The sequence below is a fragment of the Panulirus ornatus genome, chromosome 8 (genome assembly GCF_036320965.1).
Source record: "Panulirus ornatus isolate Po-2019 chromosome 8, ASM3632096v1, whole genome shotgun sequence".
NCBI classification, from domain to species: domain Eukaryota; kingdom Metazoa; phylum Arthropoda; class Malacostraca; order Decapoda; family Palinuridae; genus Panulirus; species Panulirus ornatus.
In genome coordinates, this window is record NC_092231.1 from 32647549 (window position 1) to 32667210 (window position 19662).

The 19662-nt window shown below is 43.3% G+C and overlaps 1 protein-coding gene across 1 annotated transcript in view; it reads right to left on the reverse strand.

Annotated features, from left to right (window-relative positions):
• The window catches only part of LOC139749891 (uncharacterized), a 226424-nt gene that overhangs the window by 177162 nt on the left and 29600 nt on the right, over positions 1–19662 (reverse strand). Inside the window, exon 2 of the mRNA XM_071664275.1 lies at positions 18556–18747. Within this exon, the coding sequence (XP_071520376.1) occupies positions 18556–18747 (192 nt within the window). The remainder of the gene's footprint in view (positions 1–18555; positions 18748–19662) is intronic.

A 19662-nucleotide genomic window follows, 5' to 3' on the forward strand; every position in this document is an offset into this window, starting at 1 on the left:
TGGGAACTTCAGTGAAGGGCGCAAATGGGGAGGTGATATATATATATATATATATATATATATATATATATATATATATATATATATATATATATATATATGTTATCCCTGGGGATAGGGGATTAAGAATACTTCCCACGTATTCCCTGCGTGTCGTAGAAGGCGACTAAAAGGGGAGGGAGCGGGGGGCTGGAAATCCTCCCCTCTCGTTTTTTTTTTTTTTTCCAAAAGAAGGAACAGAGGGGGCCAGGTGAGGATATTCCAAAAAAGGCCCAGTCCTCTGTTCTTAACGCTACCTCGCTAACGCGGGAAATGGCGAATAGTTAAATATATATATATATATATATATATATATATATATATATATATATATATATATATATATATATATTTTTTTTTTTTTTTTATATACTTTGTCGCTGTCTCCCGCGTTTGCGAGGTAGCGCAAGGAAACAGACGAAAGAAATGGCCCAACCCCCCCCCCCCATACACATGTATATACATACGTCCACACACGCAAATATACATACCTACACAGCTTTCCATTGTTTACCCCCAGACGCCTCACATGCCTTGATTCAATCCACTGACAGCACGTCAACCCCGGTATACCACATCGTTCCAATTCACTCTATTCCTTGCCCTCCTTTCACCCTCCTGCATGTTCAGGCCCCGATCACACAAAATCTTTTTCACTCCATCTTTCCACCTCCAATTTGGTCTCCCTCTTCTCCTCGTTCCCTCCACCTCCGACACATATATCCTCTTGGTCAATCTTTCCTCACTCATTCTCTCCATGTGCCCAAACCATTTCAAAACACCCTCTTCTGCTCTCTCAACCACGCTCTTTTTATTTCAACACATCTCTCTTACCCTTACGTTACTTACTCGATCAAACCACCTCACACCACACATTGTCCTCAAACATCTCATTTCCAGCACATCCATCCTCCTGCGCACAACTCTATCCATAGCCCACGCCTCGCAACCATACAACATTGTTGGAACCACTATTCCTTCAAACATACCCATTTTTGCTTTCCGAGATAATGTTCTCGACTTCCACACATTCTTCAAGGCTCCCAGGATTTTCGCCCCCTCCCCCTACCCTATGATCCACTTCCGCTTCCATGGTTCCATCCGCTGCCAGATCCACTCCCAGATATCTAAAACACTTTACTTCCTCCAGTTTTTCTCCATACAAACTTACCTCCCAATTGACTTGACCCTCAACCCTACTGTACCTAATTACCTTGCTCTTATTCACATTTACTCTTAACTTTCTTCTTTCACACACTTTACCAAACTCAGTCAATAGCTTCTGCAGTTTCTCACATGAATCAGCCACCAGCGCTGTATCATCAGCGAACAACAACTGACTCACTTCCCAAGCTCTCTCATCCCCAACAGACTTCATACTTGCCCCTCTTTCCAAAACTCTTGCATTCACCTCCCTAACAACCCCATCCATAAACAAATTAAACAACCATGGAGACATCACACACCCCTGCCGCAAACCTACATTCACTGAGAACCAATCACTTTCCTCTCTTCCTACACGTACACATGCCTTACATCCTCGATAAAAACTTTTCACTGCTTCTAACAACTTTCCTCCCACACCATATATTCTTAATACCTTCCACAGAGCATCTCTATCAACTCTATCATATGCCTTCTCCAGATCCATAAATGCTACATACAAATCCATTTGCTTTTCTAAGTATTTCTCACATACATTCTTCAAAGCAAACACCTGATCCACACATCCTCTACCACTTCTGAAACCACACTGCTCTTCCCCAATCTGATGCTCTGTACATGCCTTCACCCTCTCAATCAATACCCTCCCATATAATTTACCAGGAATACTCAACAAACTTATACCTCTGTAATTTGAGCACTCACTCTTATCCCCTTTGCCTTTGTACAATGGCACTATGCACGCATTCCGCCAATCCTCAGGCACCTCACCATGAGTCATACATACATTAAATAACCTTACCAACCAGTCAATAATACAGTCACCCCCTTTTTTAATAAACTCCACTGCAATACCATCCAAACCTGCTGCCTTGCCGGCTTTCATCTTCCGCAAAGTTTTTACTACCTCTTCTCTGTTTACCAAATCATTTTCCCTAACCCTCTCACTTTGCACACCACCTCGACCAAAACACCCTATATCTGCCACTCTATCATCAAACACATTCAACAAACCTTCAAAATACTCACTCCATCTCCTTCTCACATCACCACTACTTGTGAGAACAATGGAAGTAAGGGGAGTGGGGGAGGAATGGGATGTATTTAGGGAATCAGTGATGGATTGCGCAAAAGATGCTTGTGGCATGAGAAGAGTGGGAGGTGGGTTGATTAGAAAGGGTAGTGAGTGGTGGAATGAAGAAGTAAGATTATTAGTGAGAGAAGAGAGAGGCATTTGGACGATTTTTGCAGGGAAAAAATGCAATTGAGTGGGAGATGTATAAAAGAAAGAGACAGGAGGTCAAGAGAAAGGTGCAAGAGGTGAAAAAGAGGGCAAATGAGAGTTGGGGTGAGAGAGTATCGATAAATTTTAGGGAGAATAAAAAGATGTTCTGGAAGGAGGTAAATAAAGTGCGTAAGACAAGGGAGCAAATGGGAACTTCAGTGAAGGGCGCAAATGGGGAGGTGATATATATATATATATATATATATATATATATATATATATATATATATATATATATATATGTATATATATATATATATATATATATGTTATCCCTGGGGATAGGGGATTAAGAATACTTCCCACGTATTCCCTGCGTGTCGTAGAAGGCGACTAAAAGGGGAGGGAGCGGGGGGCTGGAAATCCTCCCCTCTCGTTTTTTTTTTTTTCCAAAAGAAGGAACAGAGGGGGCCAGGTGAGGATATTCCAAAAAAGGCCCAGTCCTCTGTTCTTAACGCTACCTCGCTAACGCGGGAAATGGCGAATAGTTAAATATATATATATATATATATATATATATATATATATATATATATATATATATATATATATATATACACAATATAGGTCATCTTGACCTATTTGGAAAAGGCTACTCTGACGAGCCTCTTCTGTCCCCTTCCAGTGTTTGACAGTAAAGAATTTTCGAGAGATCGAGTGCCACGAGTTTAAAACTCCCTTCACGTACAGTTCAGATAAGCAATTACACACACACACACACACACACACACACACACACACACACACACACTGAAACAGAAGTGCCCAGGAGTTTGCGTGAAGTAGTGGACAGAAATACATATATTGTTCGAGAGAGAACAGGTAGGAACATTATTAGTGCGGCAGATGAACAGTTTCAACAAACGTGGCGAGCATACATGATCAGTGTTTGTGAGCCAGAAGGGAGATTATTGGCTGCAGCGTTAGCGTTGCTGACCATGACGCGTTCACGGGCCACCCGAGGCCGAGTCTGTGAATCTAGGTCGCAGCAGCCGAGCCACAGACAACCCAGCCGTTCATCCTCCCCTCGGGGCTGGTCGATAAAATGGGTACCTGGCTTCGGCTAGGCTTTGTCTGGGACAAACGGGAAAAGAATTGACTTAAGAATTCACAAGCATCAGTCTAGTGTTAGTGCTGGGCGAGAATCCAGTCCTCTGTTGTTTTTGTATATACAAGACTTCAGCCACCGTGTCCTGGATATGTGATCCCGTAAGTCTGGTACAGACGAATGTTGTCATATAAGACATATCTACCGGCAGTTATGTTATCGTAAGTGGTTTGTGAAGAACTCTTACTGAAAAGCTACGAAGACATTTTATGCACCTAGTAACAAAGATTCGGAAAATGATGATAGGTCTAAATGTTTAGTGTTGCCCTATTCTCCTAACTTAGCTAATGTAAGACAGGTACCAAAATCAGGGCTTTTAATGTTGCCTTCCAGTACAATAATACGATCAGTAAGACCTTGATGAAAAGTAAGCCAAATTATTTGAAAATCGGGAGTTTACACCGTTAAATGTAAGGCATATAAAGATGTATACATTGGCCTGACCAGCAAAACTGTAAGTGAGAGATGCTGTGGGCACCGTCATTCAGCAAAAAAATGCGATCGCAAAACACTGTCATGAAGACGATCACTCTGTAGACCTCAACAACCCAGTCACATTGTACCCGTCTTCTGATTATGTTGTCAGTAACGTCATTGAATCTGTCTTGATTGCTAATACTTAGAACTTTAATCTGTCCCCAGGTGAATTATCAACCAAATCATTATGAAAGAATTACCAAGAAACAATAACATAAGAAAAATAGTTGAACACACATCTTGTTACCCAGGCCTACCCCACACCTCCAACCCCACACACACACAACCCTCCCCACTTCCCCTCAAATAGGGAAATTTACTAGTAACCGAATACCCTTCGTCTCACATCCATGAACAACTGGGGTCTAGACCGGTCAAATCCCATCCTCATCACATTACCAGTAGTCAACAATTTTACGGAACTTACTGTCACACGTGGACAAAATTAATTATTTATCTTTAATGAATAATCTTTTAAATGACACAACATATTCTAAACTCGGTAAGAATCCCCTAAAAGCAGTTGATTCCCATTTCAATAACGAACTGACGTTGTTGTTGAAAGGTAATGGTTCTCTTATCAAAAGCATATCTTTGTTCCCTTCATTGCCATATATGTATGGACTTATCAAAACACATAAATAAGATTTTCCAGCAAGACCTATAGTGAGTTCAGTAGGCTCCATCACATATAAATTGTCAAAATGGTTAGATTCTTTATTAAGCCCTTTAGTGGGTAAGATATCAAATTCTAATATCATGAACAATGTAGATTTAGTTGACAAGCTTAAAAAAATCAATGTTAATTTTGATTTCAAAATTGTTAGCTTTCCTCACTTTTCACAAAAGTTCCAGTTGGCCATATAGATTTTGATGTGTTGGATGATATTCTTTTGCCTGTTTCAAAGTCTGTTTTCATTGAATTGATAAAATTGTGTTTTAAAGACTGTGTATTTCAATTCAGTGGAGATTATTATGCTAAAAAATTTGGTATGCCAATGTGTAACCCTCTTTCACCTGTACTAAGTGATCTTTATATGTAATTTTTTGAAACGAAATTACTAAAGGGTATCTTACCTTCTAATGCAATCTGGTTTAGGTATGTAGGTGATGTTCTTTGTGTTTGGCCAACAAATGAAAATTTACAAATATTTCTCCCCTTACTTAACAATTTAGTACCTTCCATCAAATTTACTGTAGAAAATGAAAATAATGGTATGTTACCATTTTAAGATTGCATGATCCATAGGCAAGGAAACGAGTTTAAGTTTAGCATACACAGAAAACCAACCAATGTATGCTCATATACCCATTATTACTCATCTGGGTGCATCTATAAAGTGCCATGTAGAGACTGTGATAAGTTTTATGTTGGTCAGACTGGTAAGGATCTTTCTGTTAGACATAAGCAACATAAATGTAGTATAAGAACGAGACAAGAATCAAATGCCTTGTTTAATCACGTTAAAAACTATGATTATTGTATTGACTGGAGTAATGCCATCTCAGTTATTAACTCTAACTCTATTACCACGAGAAATATCATAGAATCTTCTATTATTAATTGACAAAGAGTTATAATCTTAATATTAGTGATGGTCTATACAAATTAGATAACTATATTGATGATAAAATTTGTAAAATAATGACTTTATGATACGCTCGTTATCTGTCTTGGACGATCGGATGTTTACCAAATGGCTTCCTAGCTACGTCTCTTCGTTGCATATCAACTGACTGTTATATTCCTCTCTTGTGTCTCCTCTGATGATGTGATTATTACACGAAAATGCACTTTAGAACTTATCGTGTTTCATTTTCCCCGTGGACTCTTAAGAATATTTTTTTTTTTTTTTAATATTATACTTTGTCGCTGTCTCCCGCGTTTGCGAGGTAGCGCAAGGAAACAGACGAAAGAAATGGCCCAACCCCCCCCCCCCCCCCCCCATACACATGTATATACATACGTCCACACACGCAAATATACATACCTACACAGCTTTCCATGGTTTACCCCAGACGCTTCACATGCCTTGATTCAATCCACTAACAGCACGTCAACCCCGGTATACCACATCGCTCCAATTCACTCTATTCCTTGCCCTCCTTTCACCCTCCTACATGTTCAGGCCCCGATCACTCAAAATCTTTTTCACTCCATCTTTCCACCTCCAATTTGGTCTCCCTCTTCTCCTCTTTCCTTCCACCTCCGACACATATATCCTCTTGGTCAATCTTTCCTCACTCATTCTCTCCATGTGCCCAAACCACTTCAAAACACCCTCTTCTGCTCTCTCAACCACGCTCTTTTTATTTCCACACATCTCTCTTACCCTTACGTTACTCACTCGATCAAACCACCACACACCACACATTGTCCTCAAACATCTCATTTCCAGCACATCCATCCTCCTGCGCACAACTCTATCCATAGCCCACGCCTTGCAACCATACAACATTGTTGGAACCACTATTCCTTCAAACATACCCATTTTTGCTTTCCGAGATAATGTTCTCGACTTCCACACATTCTTCAAGGCCCCCAGAATTTTCGCCCCCTCCCCCACCCTATGATCCACTTCCGCTTCCATGGTTCCATCCGCTGCCAGATCCACTCCCAGATATCTAAAACACTTCACTTCCTCCAGTTTTTCTCCATTCAAACTCACCTCCCAATTGACTTGACCCTCAACCCTACTGTACCTAATAACCTTGCTCTTATTCACATTTACTCTTAACTTTCTTCTTCCACACACTTTACCAAACTCAGTCACCAGCTTCTGCAGTTTCTCACATGAATCAGCCACCAGCGCTGTATCATCAGCGAACAACAACTGACTCACATCCCAAGCTCTCTCATCCCCAACAGACTTCATACTTGCACCTCTTTCCAAAACTCTTGCATTTACCTCCCTAACAACCCCATCCATAAACAAATTAAACAACCATGGAGACATCACACACCCCTGCCGCAAACCTACATTCACTGAGAACCAATCACTTTCCTCTCTTCCTACACGTACACATGCCTTACATCCTCGATAAAAACTTTTCACTGCTTCTAACAACTTTCCTCCCACACCATATATTCTTAATACCTTCCACAGAGCATCTCTATCAACTCTATCATATGCCTTCTCCAGATCCATAAATGCTACATACAAATCCATTTGCTTTTCTAAGTATTTCTCACATACATTCTTCAAAGCAAACACCTGATCCACACATCCTCTACCACTTCTGAAACCACACTGCTCTTCCCCAATCTGATGCTCTGTACATGCCTTCACCCTCTCAATCAATACCCTCCCATATAATTTACCAGGAATACTCAACAAACTTATACCTCTGTAATTTGAGCACTCACTCTTATCCCCTTTGCCTTTGTACAATGGCACTATGCACGCATTCCGCCAATCCTCAGGCACCTCACCATGAGTCATACATACATTAAATAACCTTACCAACCAGTCACCCCCTTTTTTAATAAATTCCACTGCAATACCATCCAAACCTACTGCCTTGCCGGCTTTCATCTTCCGCAAAGCTTTCACTACCTCTTCTCTGTTTACCAAATCATTTTCCCTAACCCTCTCACTTTGCACACCACCTCGACCAAAACACCCTATATCTGCCACTCTATCATCAAACACATTCAACAAACCTTCAAAATACTCACTCCATCTCCTTCTCACATCACCACTACTTGTTATCACCTCCCCATTTGCGCCCTTCACTGAAGTTCCCATTTGCTCCCTTGTCTTACGCACTTTATTTACCTCCTTCCAGAACATCTTTTTATTCTCCCTAAAATTTAATGATACTCTCTCACCCCAACTCTCATTTGCCCTTTTTTTCACCTCTTGCACCTTTCTCTTGACCTCCTGTCTCTTTCTTTTATACATCTCCCACTCAATTACATTTTTTCCCTGCAAAAATCGTCCAAATGCCTCTCTCTTCTCTTTCACTAATACTCTCACTTCTTCATCCCACCACTCACTACCCTTTCTAATCAACCCACCTCCCACTCTTCTCATGCCACAAGCATCTTTTGCGCAATCCATCACTGATTCCCTAAATACATTCCATTCCTCCCCCACTCCCCTTACTTCCATTGTTCTCACCTTTTTCCATTCTGTACTCAGTCTCTCCTGGTACTTCCTCACACAGGTCTCCTTCTCAAGCTCACTTACTCTCACCACCCTCTTCACCCCAACATTCACTCTTCTTTTCTGAAAACCCATACATACATATATTCAATAAGAATATATATATATATATATATATATATATATATATATATATATATATATATATATATATATATATATATATATATATATATATATATATATCTTTTTCTTATATAAATATCCGCCATTTCTCGCGTTAGCAAGGTAACGTTGAGAACAGAGGACTGAGCTTTAGAGGGAATATCCCCTCACATATATATATATATATATATATATATATATATATATATATATATATATATATATATATATATATATATATATATATATATATATATATATATATATATATATATATATATATGTGTGTGTGTATATGTATATATATATGTATGTTATCCCTGGGGATAGGGGTGAAAGAATACTTCCCACGTATTCCTCGCGTGTCGTAGAAAGCGACTAGAGGGGACGGGAGCGGGGGGCCGGAAATCCCCCCCTCCTTGTATTAACTTTCTAAAATGGGAAACAGAAGAAGGAGTCACGCGGGGAGTGATCATCCTCCTCGAAGGCTCAGAGTGGGGTGCCTAAATGTGTGTGGATGTAACCAAGATGTGAAAAAAGGAGAGATAGGTAGTATGTTTGAGGAAAGGAACCTGGATGTTTTGGCTCTGAGTGAAACGAAGCTCAAGGGTAAAGGGGAAGAGTGGTTTGGAAATGTCTGGGGAGTGAAGTCAGGGGTTAGTGAGAGGACAAGAGCAAGGGAAGGAGTAGCAATACTCCTGAAACAGGAGTTGTGGGAGTATGTGATAGAATGTAAGAAAGTAAATTCTCGATTAATATGGGTAAAATTGAAAGTTGATGGAGAGAGATGGGTGATTATTGGTGCATATGCACCTGGGCATGAGAAGAAAGATCATGAGAGGCAAGTGTTTTGGGAACAGCTGAATGAGTGTGTTAGCGGTTTTGATGCACGAGACCGGGTTATAGTGATGGGTGATTTGAATGCAAAGGTGAGTAATGTGGCAGTTGAGGGAATAATTGGTATGCATGGGGTGTTCAGTGTTGTAAATGGAAATGGTGAAGAGCTTGTAGATTTATGTGCTGAAAAAGGACTGATGATTGGGAATACCTGGTTTAAAAAGCGAGATATACATAAGTATACTTATGTAAGTAGGAGAGATGGCCAGAGAGCGTTATTGGATTACGTGTTAATTGACAGGCGTGCGAAAGAGAGACTTTTGGATGTTAATGTGTTGAGAGGTGCAACTGGAGGGATGTCTGATCATTATCTTGTGGAGGCTAAGGTGAAGATTAGTATGGGTTTTCAGAAAAGAGGAGTGAATGTTGGGGTGAAGAAGGTGGTGAGAGTGAGTGAGCTTGGGAAGGAGACCTGTGTGGGGAAGTACCAGGAGAGACTGTGTACAGAATGGAAAAAGGTGAGAACAATGGAAGTAAGGGGAGTGGGGGAGGAATGGGATGTATTTAGGGAATCAGTGATGGATTGCGCAAAAGATGCTTGTGGCATGAGAAGAGTGGGAGGTGGGCTGTTTAGAAAGGGTAGTGAGTGGTGGGATGAAGAAGTAAGAGTATTAGTGAAAGAGAAGAGAGAGGCATTTGGACGATTTTTGCAGGGAAAAAATGCAATTGAGTGGGAGAAGTATAAAAGAAAGAGACAGGAGGTCAAGAGAAAGGTACAAGAGGTGAAAAAAAGGGCAAATGAGAGTTGGGGTGAGAGACTATCAGTAAATTTTAGGGAGAATAAAAAGATGTTCTGGAAGGAGGTAAATAGGGTGCGTAAGACAAGGGAGCAAATGGGAACTTCAGTGAAGGGCGTAAATGGGGAGGTGATAACAAGTAGCGGTGATGTGAGAAGGAGATGGAATGAGTATTTTGAAGGTTTGTTGAATGTGTCTGATGACAGAGTGGCAGATATAGGGTGTTTTGGTCGAGGTGGTGTGCAAAGTGAGAGGGTTAGGGAAAATGATTTGGTAAACAGAGAAGAGGTAGTAAAAGCTTTGCGGAAGATGAAAGCCGGCAAGGCAGCAGGTTTGGATGGTATTGCAGTGGAATTTATTAAAAAAGGGGGTGACTGTATTGTTGACTGGTTGGTAAGGTTATTTAATGTATGTATGACTCATGGTGAGGTGCCTGAGGATTGGCGGAATGCGTGCATAGTGCCATTGTACAAAGGCAAAGGGGATAAGAGTGAGTGCTCAAATTACAGAGGTATAAGTTTGTTGAGTATTCCTGGTAAATTATATGGGAGGGTACTGATTGAGAGGGTGAAGGCATGTACAGAGCATCAGATTGGGGAAGAGCAGTGCGGTTTCAGAAGTGGTAGAGGATGTGTGGATCAGGTGTTTGCTTTGAAGAATGTATGTGAGAAATACTTAGAAAAGCAAATGGATTTGTATGTAGCATTTATGGATCTGGAGAAGGCATATGATAGAGTTGATAGAGATGCTCTGTGGAAGGTATTAAGAATATATGGTGTGGGAGGCAAGTTGTTAGAAGCAGTGAAAAGTTTTTATCGAGGATGTAAGGCATGTGTACGTGTAGGAAGGGAGGAAAGTGATTGGTTCTCAGTGAATGTAGGTTTGCGGCAGGGGTGTGTGATGTCTCCATGGTTGTTTAATTTGTTTATGGATGGGGTTGTTAGGGAGGTAAATGCAAGAGTCCTGGAAAGAGGGGCAAGTATGAAGTCTGTTGGGGATGAGAGAGCTTGGGAAGTGAGTCAGTTGTTGTTCGCTGATGATACAGCGCTGGTGGCTGATTCATGTGAGAAACTGCAGAAGCTGGTGACTGAGTTTGGTAAAGTGTGTGGAAGAAGAAAGTTAAGAGTAAATGTGAATAAGAGCAAGGTTATTAGGTACAGTAGGGTTGAGGGTCAAGTCAATTGGGAGGTGAGTTTGAATGGAGAAAAACTGGAGGAAGTGAAGTGTTTTAGATATCTGGGAGTGGATCTGGCAGCGGATGGAACCATGGAAGCGGAAGTGGATCATAGGGTGGGGGAGGGGGCGAAAATTTTGGGAGCCTTGAAAAATGTGTGGAAGTCGAGAACATTATCTCGGAAAGCAAAAATGGGTATGTTTGAAGGAATAGTGGTTCCAACAATGTTGTATGGTTGCGAGGCGTGGGCTATGGATAGAGATGTGCGCAGGAGGATGGATGTGCTGGAAATGAGATGTTTGAGGACAATGTGTGGTGTGAGGTGGTTTGATAGAGTAAGTAACGTAAGGGTAAGAGAGATGTGTGGAAATAAAAAGAGCGTGGTTGAGAGAGCAGAAGAGGGTGTTTTGAAATGGTTTGGGCACATGGAGAGAATGAGTGAGGAAAGATTGACCAAGAGGATATATGTGTCGGAGGTGGAGGGAACGAGGAGAAGAGGGAGACCAAATTGGAGGTGGAAAGATGGAGTGAAAAAGATTTTGTGTGATCGGGGCCTGAACATGCAGGAGGGTGAAAGGAGGGCAAGGAATAGAGTGAATTGGAGGGATGTGGTGTACAGGGGTTGACGTGCTGTCGGTGGATTGAATCGGGGCGTGTGGGGCGTCTGGGGTGGGCCATGGAAAGCTGTGTAGGTATGTATATTTGCGTGTGTGGACGTATGTACATGTGTATGGGGGGGGGGGGGGGGGTTGGGCCATTTCTTTCGTCTGTTTCCTTGCGCTACCCCGCAAACGCGGGAGACAGCGACAAAGTATAAAAAAAAAAAAAATATATATATATATATATATATATATGCAAGAGTTTTGGAAAGAGGGGCAAGTATGCAGTCTGTTGTGGATGAGAGAGCTTGGGAAGTAAGTTGTTGTTCGCTGATGATACAACGCTGGTGGCTGATTCATGTGAGAAACTGCAGAAGCTGGTGACTGAGTCTGGTAAAGTGTGTGAGAGAAGAAAGTTGAGAGTAAATGTGAATGAGAGCAAGGTTATTAGGTACATTAGGGTTGAGGGTCAAGTCAATTGGGAGGTAAGTTTGAATGGAGAAAAATAGAGGAAGTGAAGTGTTTTAGATATCTGGGAGTGGATTTGGCAGCGGATGGAACCATGGAAGCAGAAGTGAATCATAGGGTGGGGGAGGGGCAAAAATTCTGGGAGCCTTGAAGAATGTTTGGAAGTCGAGAACATTATCTCGGAAAGCAAAAATGGGTATGTTTGAAGGAATAGTGGTTCCAACAAAGTTATATGGTTGCGAGGCGTGGGCTATGGATAGAGTTGTATGGAGGAGGGTGGATGTTCTGGAAATGAGATGTTTGAGGACAATATATGGTGTGAGGTGGTTTCATCGAGTAAGTAATAATAGGGTAAGAGAGATGTGTGGTAATAAAAAGAGTGTGGTTGAGAGACCAGAGGAGGGTGTTTTGAAATGGTTTGGTCACATGGAGAGAATGAGTGAGGGAATATTGACCAAGAGGATATATGTGTCAGAGGTGGAGGGAACGAGAAGTGGTAGACCAAATTGGAGGTGGAAAGATGCAGTGAAAAATATTTTGAGTGATCGGGGCCTGAACATGCAGGAGGGTGAAAGGCGTGCAAGGAATAGATTGAATTAGAACGATGTGGTATACCGGGGTCGATTTGCTGTCAATGGCAATGGATTGAACCAGGGCATGTGAAGCGTCTGGGGTAAACCATGGAAAGTTCTGTGGGGCCTGGATGTGGAAAGGGAGCTGTGGTTTCGGTGCGATATTACATGACAGCTAGAGACTTTCTAAAAGGGGAAACAGGAGTCACGCGGGGAGTGCTCATCCTCCTCGAAGGCTCAGATTGGGGTGTCTAAATGTGTGTGAATGTAACCAAGATGAGAAAAAAGGAGAGATAGGTAGTATGTTTGAGGAAAGGAACCTGGATGTTTTGGCTCTGAGTGAAACGAAGCTCAAGGGTAAAGGGGAAGAGTGGTTTGGGAATGTCTTGGGAGTAAAGTCAGGGGTTAGTGAGAGGACAAGAGCAAGGGAAGGAGTAGCACTACTCCTGAAACAGAAGTGGTGGGAGTATGTGATAGAGTGTAAGAAAGTAAACTCTAGATTGATATGGGTAAAACTGAAAGTTGATGGAGAGAGATGGGTGATTATTGGTGCATATGCACCTGGGCATGAGAAGAAAGATCATGAGAAGCAAATGTTTTGGGAACAGCTGAATGAGTGTGTTAGTGGTTTTGATGCACGAGACCGGGTTATAGTGATGGATGATTTGAATGCAAAGGTGAGTAATGTGGCAGTGGAGGGAATAATTGGTATACATGGGGTGTTCAGTGTTGTAAATGGAAATGGTGAAGAGCTTGTAGATTTATGTGCTGAAAAAGGACTGGTGATTGGGAATACCTGGTTTAAAAAGAGATATATACATAAGTATACGTATGTAAGTAGGAGAGATGGCCAGAGAGCGTTATTGGATTACGTATTAATTGATAGGCGCGCGAAAGAGAGACTTTTGGATGTTAATGTGCTGAGAGGTGCAACTGGAGGGATGTCTGATCATTATCTTGTGGAGGCAAAGGTGAAGATTTGTAGAGGTTTTAGAAAAGAAGAAAAAATGTTGGGGTGAAGAGAGTGGTGAGAGTAAGTGAGCCTGGGAAGGAGACTTGTAAGAGGAAGTACCAGGAGAGACTGAATACAGAATGGAAAAAGGTGAGAACAAAGGAGGTAAGGGGAGTGGGAGAGGAATGGGATGTATTTAGGGAATCAGTGATGGCTTGCGCAAAAGATGCTTGTGGCATGAGAAGGGTGGGAGGTGGGCAGATTAGAAAAGGTAGTGAGTGGTGGGATGAAGAAGTAAGAGATTAGTGAAAGAGAAGAGAGAGGCATTTGGACGATTTTTGTAAGGAAAAAATGCAAATGAGTGGGAGATGTATAAAAGAAAGAGGCAGGAGGTCAAGAGAAAGGTGCAAGAGGTGAAAAAGAGGGCAAATGAGAGTTGGGGTGAAAGAGTATCATTAAATTTTAGGGAGAATAAAAAGATGTTTTGGAAGGAGGTAAATAAAGTGCGTAAGACATGGAAACAAACGGGAACTTCAGTGAAGGGGGCTAATGGGGAGGTGATAACAAGTAGTGGTGATGTGAGAAGGAGACGGAGTGAGTATTTTGAAGGTTTGTTGAATGTGTTTGATGATAGAGTGGCAGATACAGGGTGTTTTGGTCGAGGTGGTGTGCAAAGTGAGAGGGTTAGGGAAAATGATTTGGTAAACAGAGAAGAGGTAGTGAAAGCTTTGCGGAAGATGAAAACCGGCAAGGCAGCGGGCTTGGATGGTATTGCAGTGGAGTTTATTAAAAAAGGGGGTGACTGTATTGTTGACTGGTTGGTAAGGTTATTTAATGTATGTATGATTCATGGTGAGGTGCCTGAGGATTGGCGGAATGCTTTTATATTGCCATTGTACAAAGGCAAAGGGGATAAGAGTGAGTGCTCATATTACAGAGGTATAAGTTTGTTGAGTATTCCTGGTAAATTATATGGGAGGGTATTGATTGAGAGGGTGAAGGCATGTACAGAGCATCAGATTGGGGAAGAGCAGTGTGGTTTCAGAAGTGGTAGAGGATGTGTGGATCAGGTGTTTGCTTTGAAGAATGTATGTGAGAAATACTTAGAAAAGCAAATGGATTTGTATGTAGCATTTATGGATCTGGAGAAGGCATATGATAGAGTTGACAGAGATGCTCTGTGGAAGGTATTAAGGATATATGGTGTGGGAGGCAAGTTGTTAGAAGCAGTGAAAAGTTTTTATCGAGGATGTAAGGCATGTGTACGTGTGGGAAGAGAGGAAAGTGATTGGATCTCAGTGAATGCAGGTTTGCGGCAGGGGTGTGTGATGTCTCCATGGTTGTTTAATTTGTTTATGGATGGGGTTTTTAGGGAGGTGAATGCAAGAGTTTTGGAAAGAGTGGCAAGTATGAAGTCTGTTGTGGATGAGAGAGCTTGGGAAGTGAGTCAGTTGTTGTTCGCTGATGATACAGCGCTGGTGGCTGATTCATGTGAGAAACTGCAGAAGCTAGTGACTGAGTTTGGTAAAGTGTGTGAAAGAAGAAAGTTGAGAGTAAATGTGAATAAGAGTAAGGTTATTAGGTACAGTAGGGTTGAAGGTCAAGTCAATAGGGAGGTGAGTTTGAATGGAGAAAAACTGGAGGAAGTGAAGTGTTTTAGATATCTGGGAGTGGATTTGGCAGCGGATGGAACCATGAAAGCGGAAGTGAATCGTAGGATGGGGGAGGGGGCGAAAATTCTGGGAGCCTTGAAGAATGTGTGGAAGTCGAGAACATTATCCCGGAAAGTAAAAATGGGTATGTTTGAAGGAACAGTGATTCCAACAATGTTGTATGGTTGCGAGGCGTGGGCTATGGATAGAGTTGTGCGCAGGAGGGTGGATGTTCTGGAAATGAGATGTTTGAGGACAATCTGTGGTGTGAGGTGGTTTGATCGAGTAAGAAAGGAAAGGGTAAGAGAGATGTGTGGTAATAATAAGTGTGATTGAGAGAGCAGAAGAGTGTGTTTTGAAATGGTTTGGTCACATGGAGAGAATGAGTGAGGAAAGATTGACCAAGAGGATATATGTGTCAGATGTGGAGGGAACGAGAAGTGGGAAACCAAATTGGAGGTGGAAGGATGGAGTGAAAAAGATTTTGAGTGATCGGGGCCTGAACATGCAGGAGGGTGAAAGGCGTGCAAGGAATAAAGTGAATTAGAACGATGTGGTATACTGAGGTCGACGTGCTGTCAATGGATTGAACCAGGGGATGTCAAACGTCTGGGGTAAACCATGGAAAATTCTGTAGGGCCTGGATGTGGAAAGGGAGCTGTGGTTTCGGTGCATTATTACATGACAGCTAGAGACTGAGTGTGAACGAATGTGGCCTTTGTTGTCTTTTTGTAGCGCTACCTCGCGCGCATATGGTGGGAGGGGGTTGTCATTTCACGTGTGGCGGTGTGGCGACAGGAATGAATAAAGGCAGCAAGTATGAATTATGTACATGTGTATGTGTCTGTATATATATATATATATATATATATATATATATATATATATATATATATATATATATATATATATATATATATATATATATATATGCGTTGAAATGTACAGGTATGTATATGTACGTGTGGACATGTATGTATATACATGTGTATGTGGGTGGGTTGGGCCATTCTTTCGTCTGTTTCCTTGCGCTACCTCGCTAACGCGGGAAACAGCGACAAAGTATAATAGATAAACAAAATAGATATATGTAAACGCCCATACACGCACATATACATACATATTCATATCAACATATACACTTAATCTCAAGCTGTCATGTGTAATGCACCGAAACCACAGCTCCCTTTCCACATCCAGGCCCCACAGACCTTTCCATGGTTTATCCCTAATATCAAACTACTGTTTAGTAAAACGTTTAGAGATTGGTCAGAGATCAGTAAGCCAGAGTCCTCATCACATACCTTGAAAACACCATCTGAAGTTTGAGTCTGCTGACGACTACACTGACCAGATCTACTGCTGGTCACTTACTGACGACCTGTGTGGGTGACGCTGACCTTGTACCTGTGGGGGTGACGATCCTGCTACACTGACCTTGTGCCTGTGGGGGTGACGGTCCTGCTACACTGACCTTGTGCTTGTGGGGGTGAAGATCGTGCTATACTGAACTTGTACCTGTGTGGGTGACGATCCTGCTATACAGACCTTGTGCCTGTATGGGTGACGATCCTGCTACACTGACCTTGTACCTGTGTGGGTGACGATCCTGCTACACTGACCTTGTGCCTGTGGGGGTGACGGTCCTGCTACACTGACCTTGTGCTTGTGGGGGTGAAGATCGTGCTACACTGAACTTGTACCTGTGTGGGTGACGATCCTGCTATACAGACCTTGTGCCTGTATGGGTGACGATCCTGCTACACTGACCTTGTACCTGTGTGGGTGACGATCCTGCTACACTGACCTTGTACCTGTGTGGGTGACGATCCTGCTACACTGACCTTGTGCCTGTGTGGGTGACGATCCTGCTACACTGACCTTGTGCCTGTGTGGGTGACGATCCTGCTACACTGACCTTGTGCCTGTGTGGGTGACTGATCCTGCTACACTGACCTTGTGCCTGTGTGGGTGACGATCCTGCTACACTGACCTTGTGCCTGTGTGGGTGACGATCCTGCTACACTGACCTTGTGCCTGTGTGGGTGACGATCCTGCTACACTGACCTTGTGCCTGTGTGGGTGACGATCCTGCTACACTGACCTTGTGCCTGTGTGGGTGACGATCCTGCTACACTGACCTTGTGCCTGTGTGGGTGACGATCCTGCTACACTGACCTTGTGCCTGTGTGGGTGACGATCCTGCTACACTGACCTTGTGCCTGTGTGGGTGATGATCCTGCTACACTGACCTTGTGCCTGTGTGGGTGACGATCCTGCTACACTGACCTTGTGCCTGTGTGGGTGACGATCCTGCTACACTGACCTTGTGCCTGTGTGGGTGACGATCCTGCTACACTGACCTTGTGCCTGTGTGGGTGACGATCCTCCTACACTGACCTTGTGCCTGTGTGGGGGATGATCCTGCTACACTGACCTTGTGCCTGTGTGGGTGACGATCCTGCTACACTGACCTTGTGCCTGTGTGGGTGATGATCCTGCTACACTGACCTTGTGCCTGTGTGGGTGATGATCCTGCTACACTGACCTTGTGCCTGTGTGGGTGACGATCCTGCTACACTGACCTTGTGCCTGTGTGGGTGATGATCCTGCTACACTGACCTTGTGCCTGTGTGGGTGATGATCCTGCTACACTGACCTTGTGCCTGTGTGGGTGATGATCCTGTTACACTGACCTTGTACCTGTGTGGGTGATGATCCTGCTACACTGACCTTGTGCCTGTGTGGGTGATGATCCTGCTACACTGACCTTGTGCCTGTGTGGGTGATGATCCTGTTACACTGACCTTGTGCCTGTGTGGGTGACGATCCTGCTATACTGACTTTGTGCCTGTGTGGGTGACGATCCTGCTACACTGACCGTGTACCTGTGGGGGTGACGATCCTGCTACACTGACCTTGTGCCTGTGGGGGTGACGATCCTGCTACACTGACCTTGTGCCTGTGTCCTGCTACACTGACCTTGTACCTGTGTGGGTGACGATCCTGCTACACTGACCTTGTGCCTGTGTCCTGCTACACTGACCTTGTGCCTGTGTGGGTGACGATCCTCCTACACTGACCTTGTACCTGTGGGGGTGACGATCCTGCTACACTGACCTTGTGCCTGTGTGGGTGACGATCCTGCTACACTGACCTTGTGCGTGTTCTGCTTGCAGTAGCAGGAGATGTTGAGGGTCACGTGCGGGTATCCATCCAGCTGGGTCATCTGTGTCTCGAGGCTACACTCCTCCCTCATCTGTGAACACTGGTCGACCTCCTTCTGCCCGACCACCACCACCAGACACACCACCAGCCACACCGCCAGCCAGACCACGCTCCTGCTCTCCTGTAACATCAATAAACTCGTTATAAATGGTCGGCAAGAAAGGAAGTTGGCCTGTATTTTGTTTACGTGTTATAGATTCTCCAAGTGTCAGCCAGGCTCAAGTCCTCGTCTTGAACCGGTCCGTTCCTCCCTGTTCCCCTGGACATGTTTACATGTTGCCCTTTTCCATTGCCAGATTATGTCTACTTTCTGAGAAATGTCAATAGTGTGACGCCTCCCATCCTGGTGATGAGCGAGACAAGCTCCCTTCTCTAATGCGTTACTTTCTTCCCCTATTACATTTATACAGCCTAGAATAAAAAACCCATAGTTTACCCACACATGTATATCCACGGGCCTCACTGACCATGAGTAAGCACAGGCCAGCCAGGGGTCGTGCCCGTATGGGGACGAATCCTGGACGTGGAAGTGGACCCACTCTCTACGTAGGTGTTCATCCTCCCCTCGGGGCTGGTCGATAAATGGGTACCTGGCTTAGACTGGGATGTGTGTGTGTGTGTGTGTGTGTGTGTGTGTGTGTGTGTACACAGGAGTAAAGACATGGTAATTACATACAAGGTTAAGAGACGGGGCACGAGCGTAAAACTCACTTCCCGAAACGCACATGCAGTAATCACAAAGTGTGCTGTATTAAGAAAAAAATCATGAGAGATGAAGAGGGTGTGTTGATATGGTTTGGACATATGGAGAGGATGAGTGAGGAGAGGCTATCTGAGAGGGTATACATGTCTGGAGTCGGGAGACAAGGAAATCGGGACACCAAGGAGAAGTTTGAATAATGGAGTGAAGGATGCTTCAAGAGTTCGGGATCTGCACATGCTAAAGGGGTATATGGTGTGCAAGGTATGGAGCGAATTTGAGCGACGAATTATCAATGGGCTGAACCAGAGCATATGCATTGGTTTAAGGAAACCA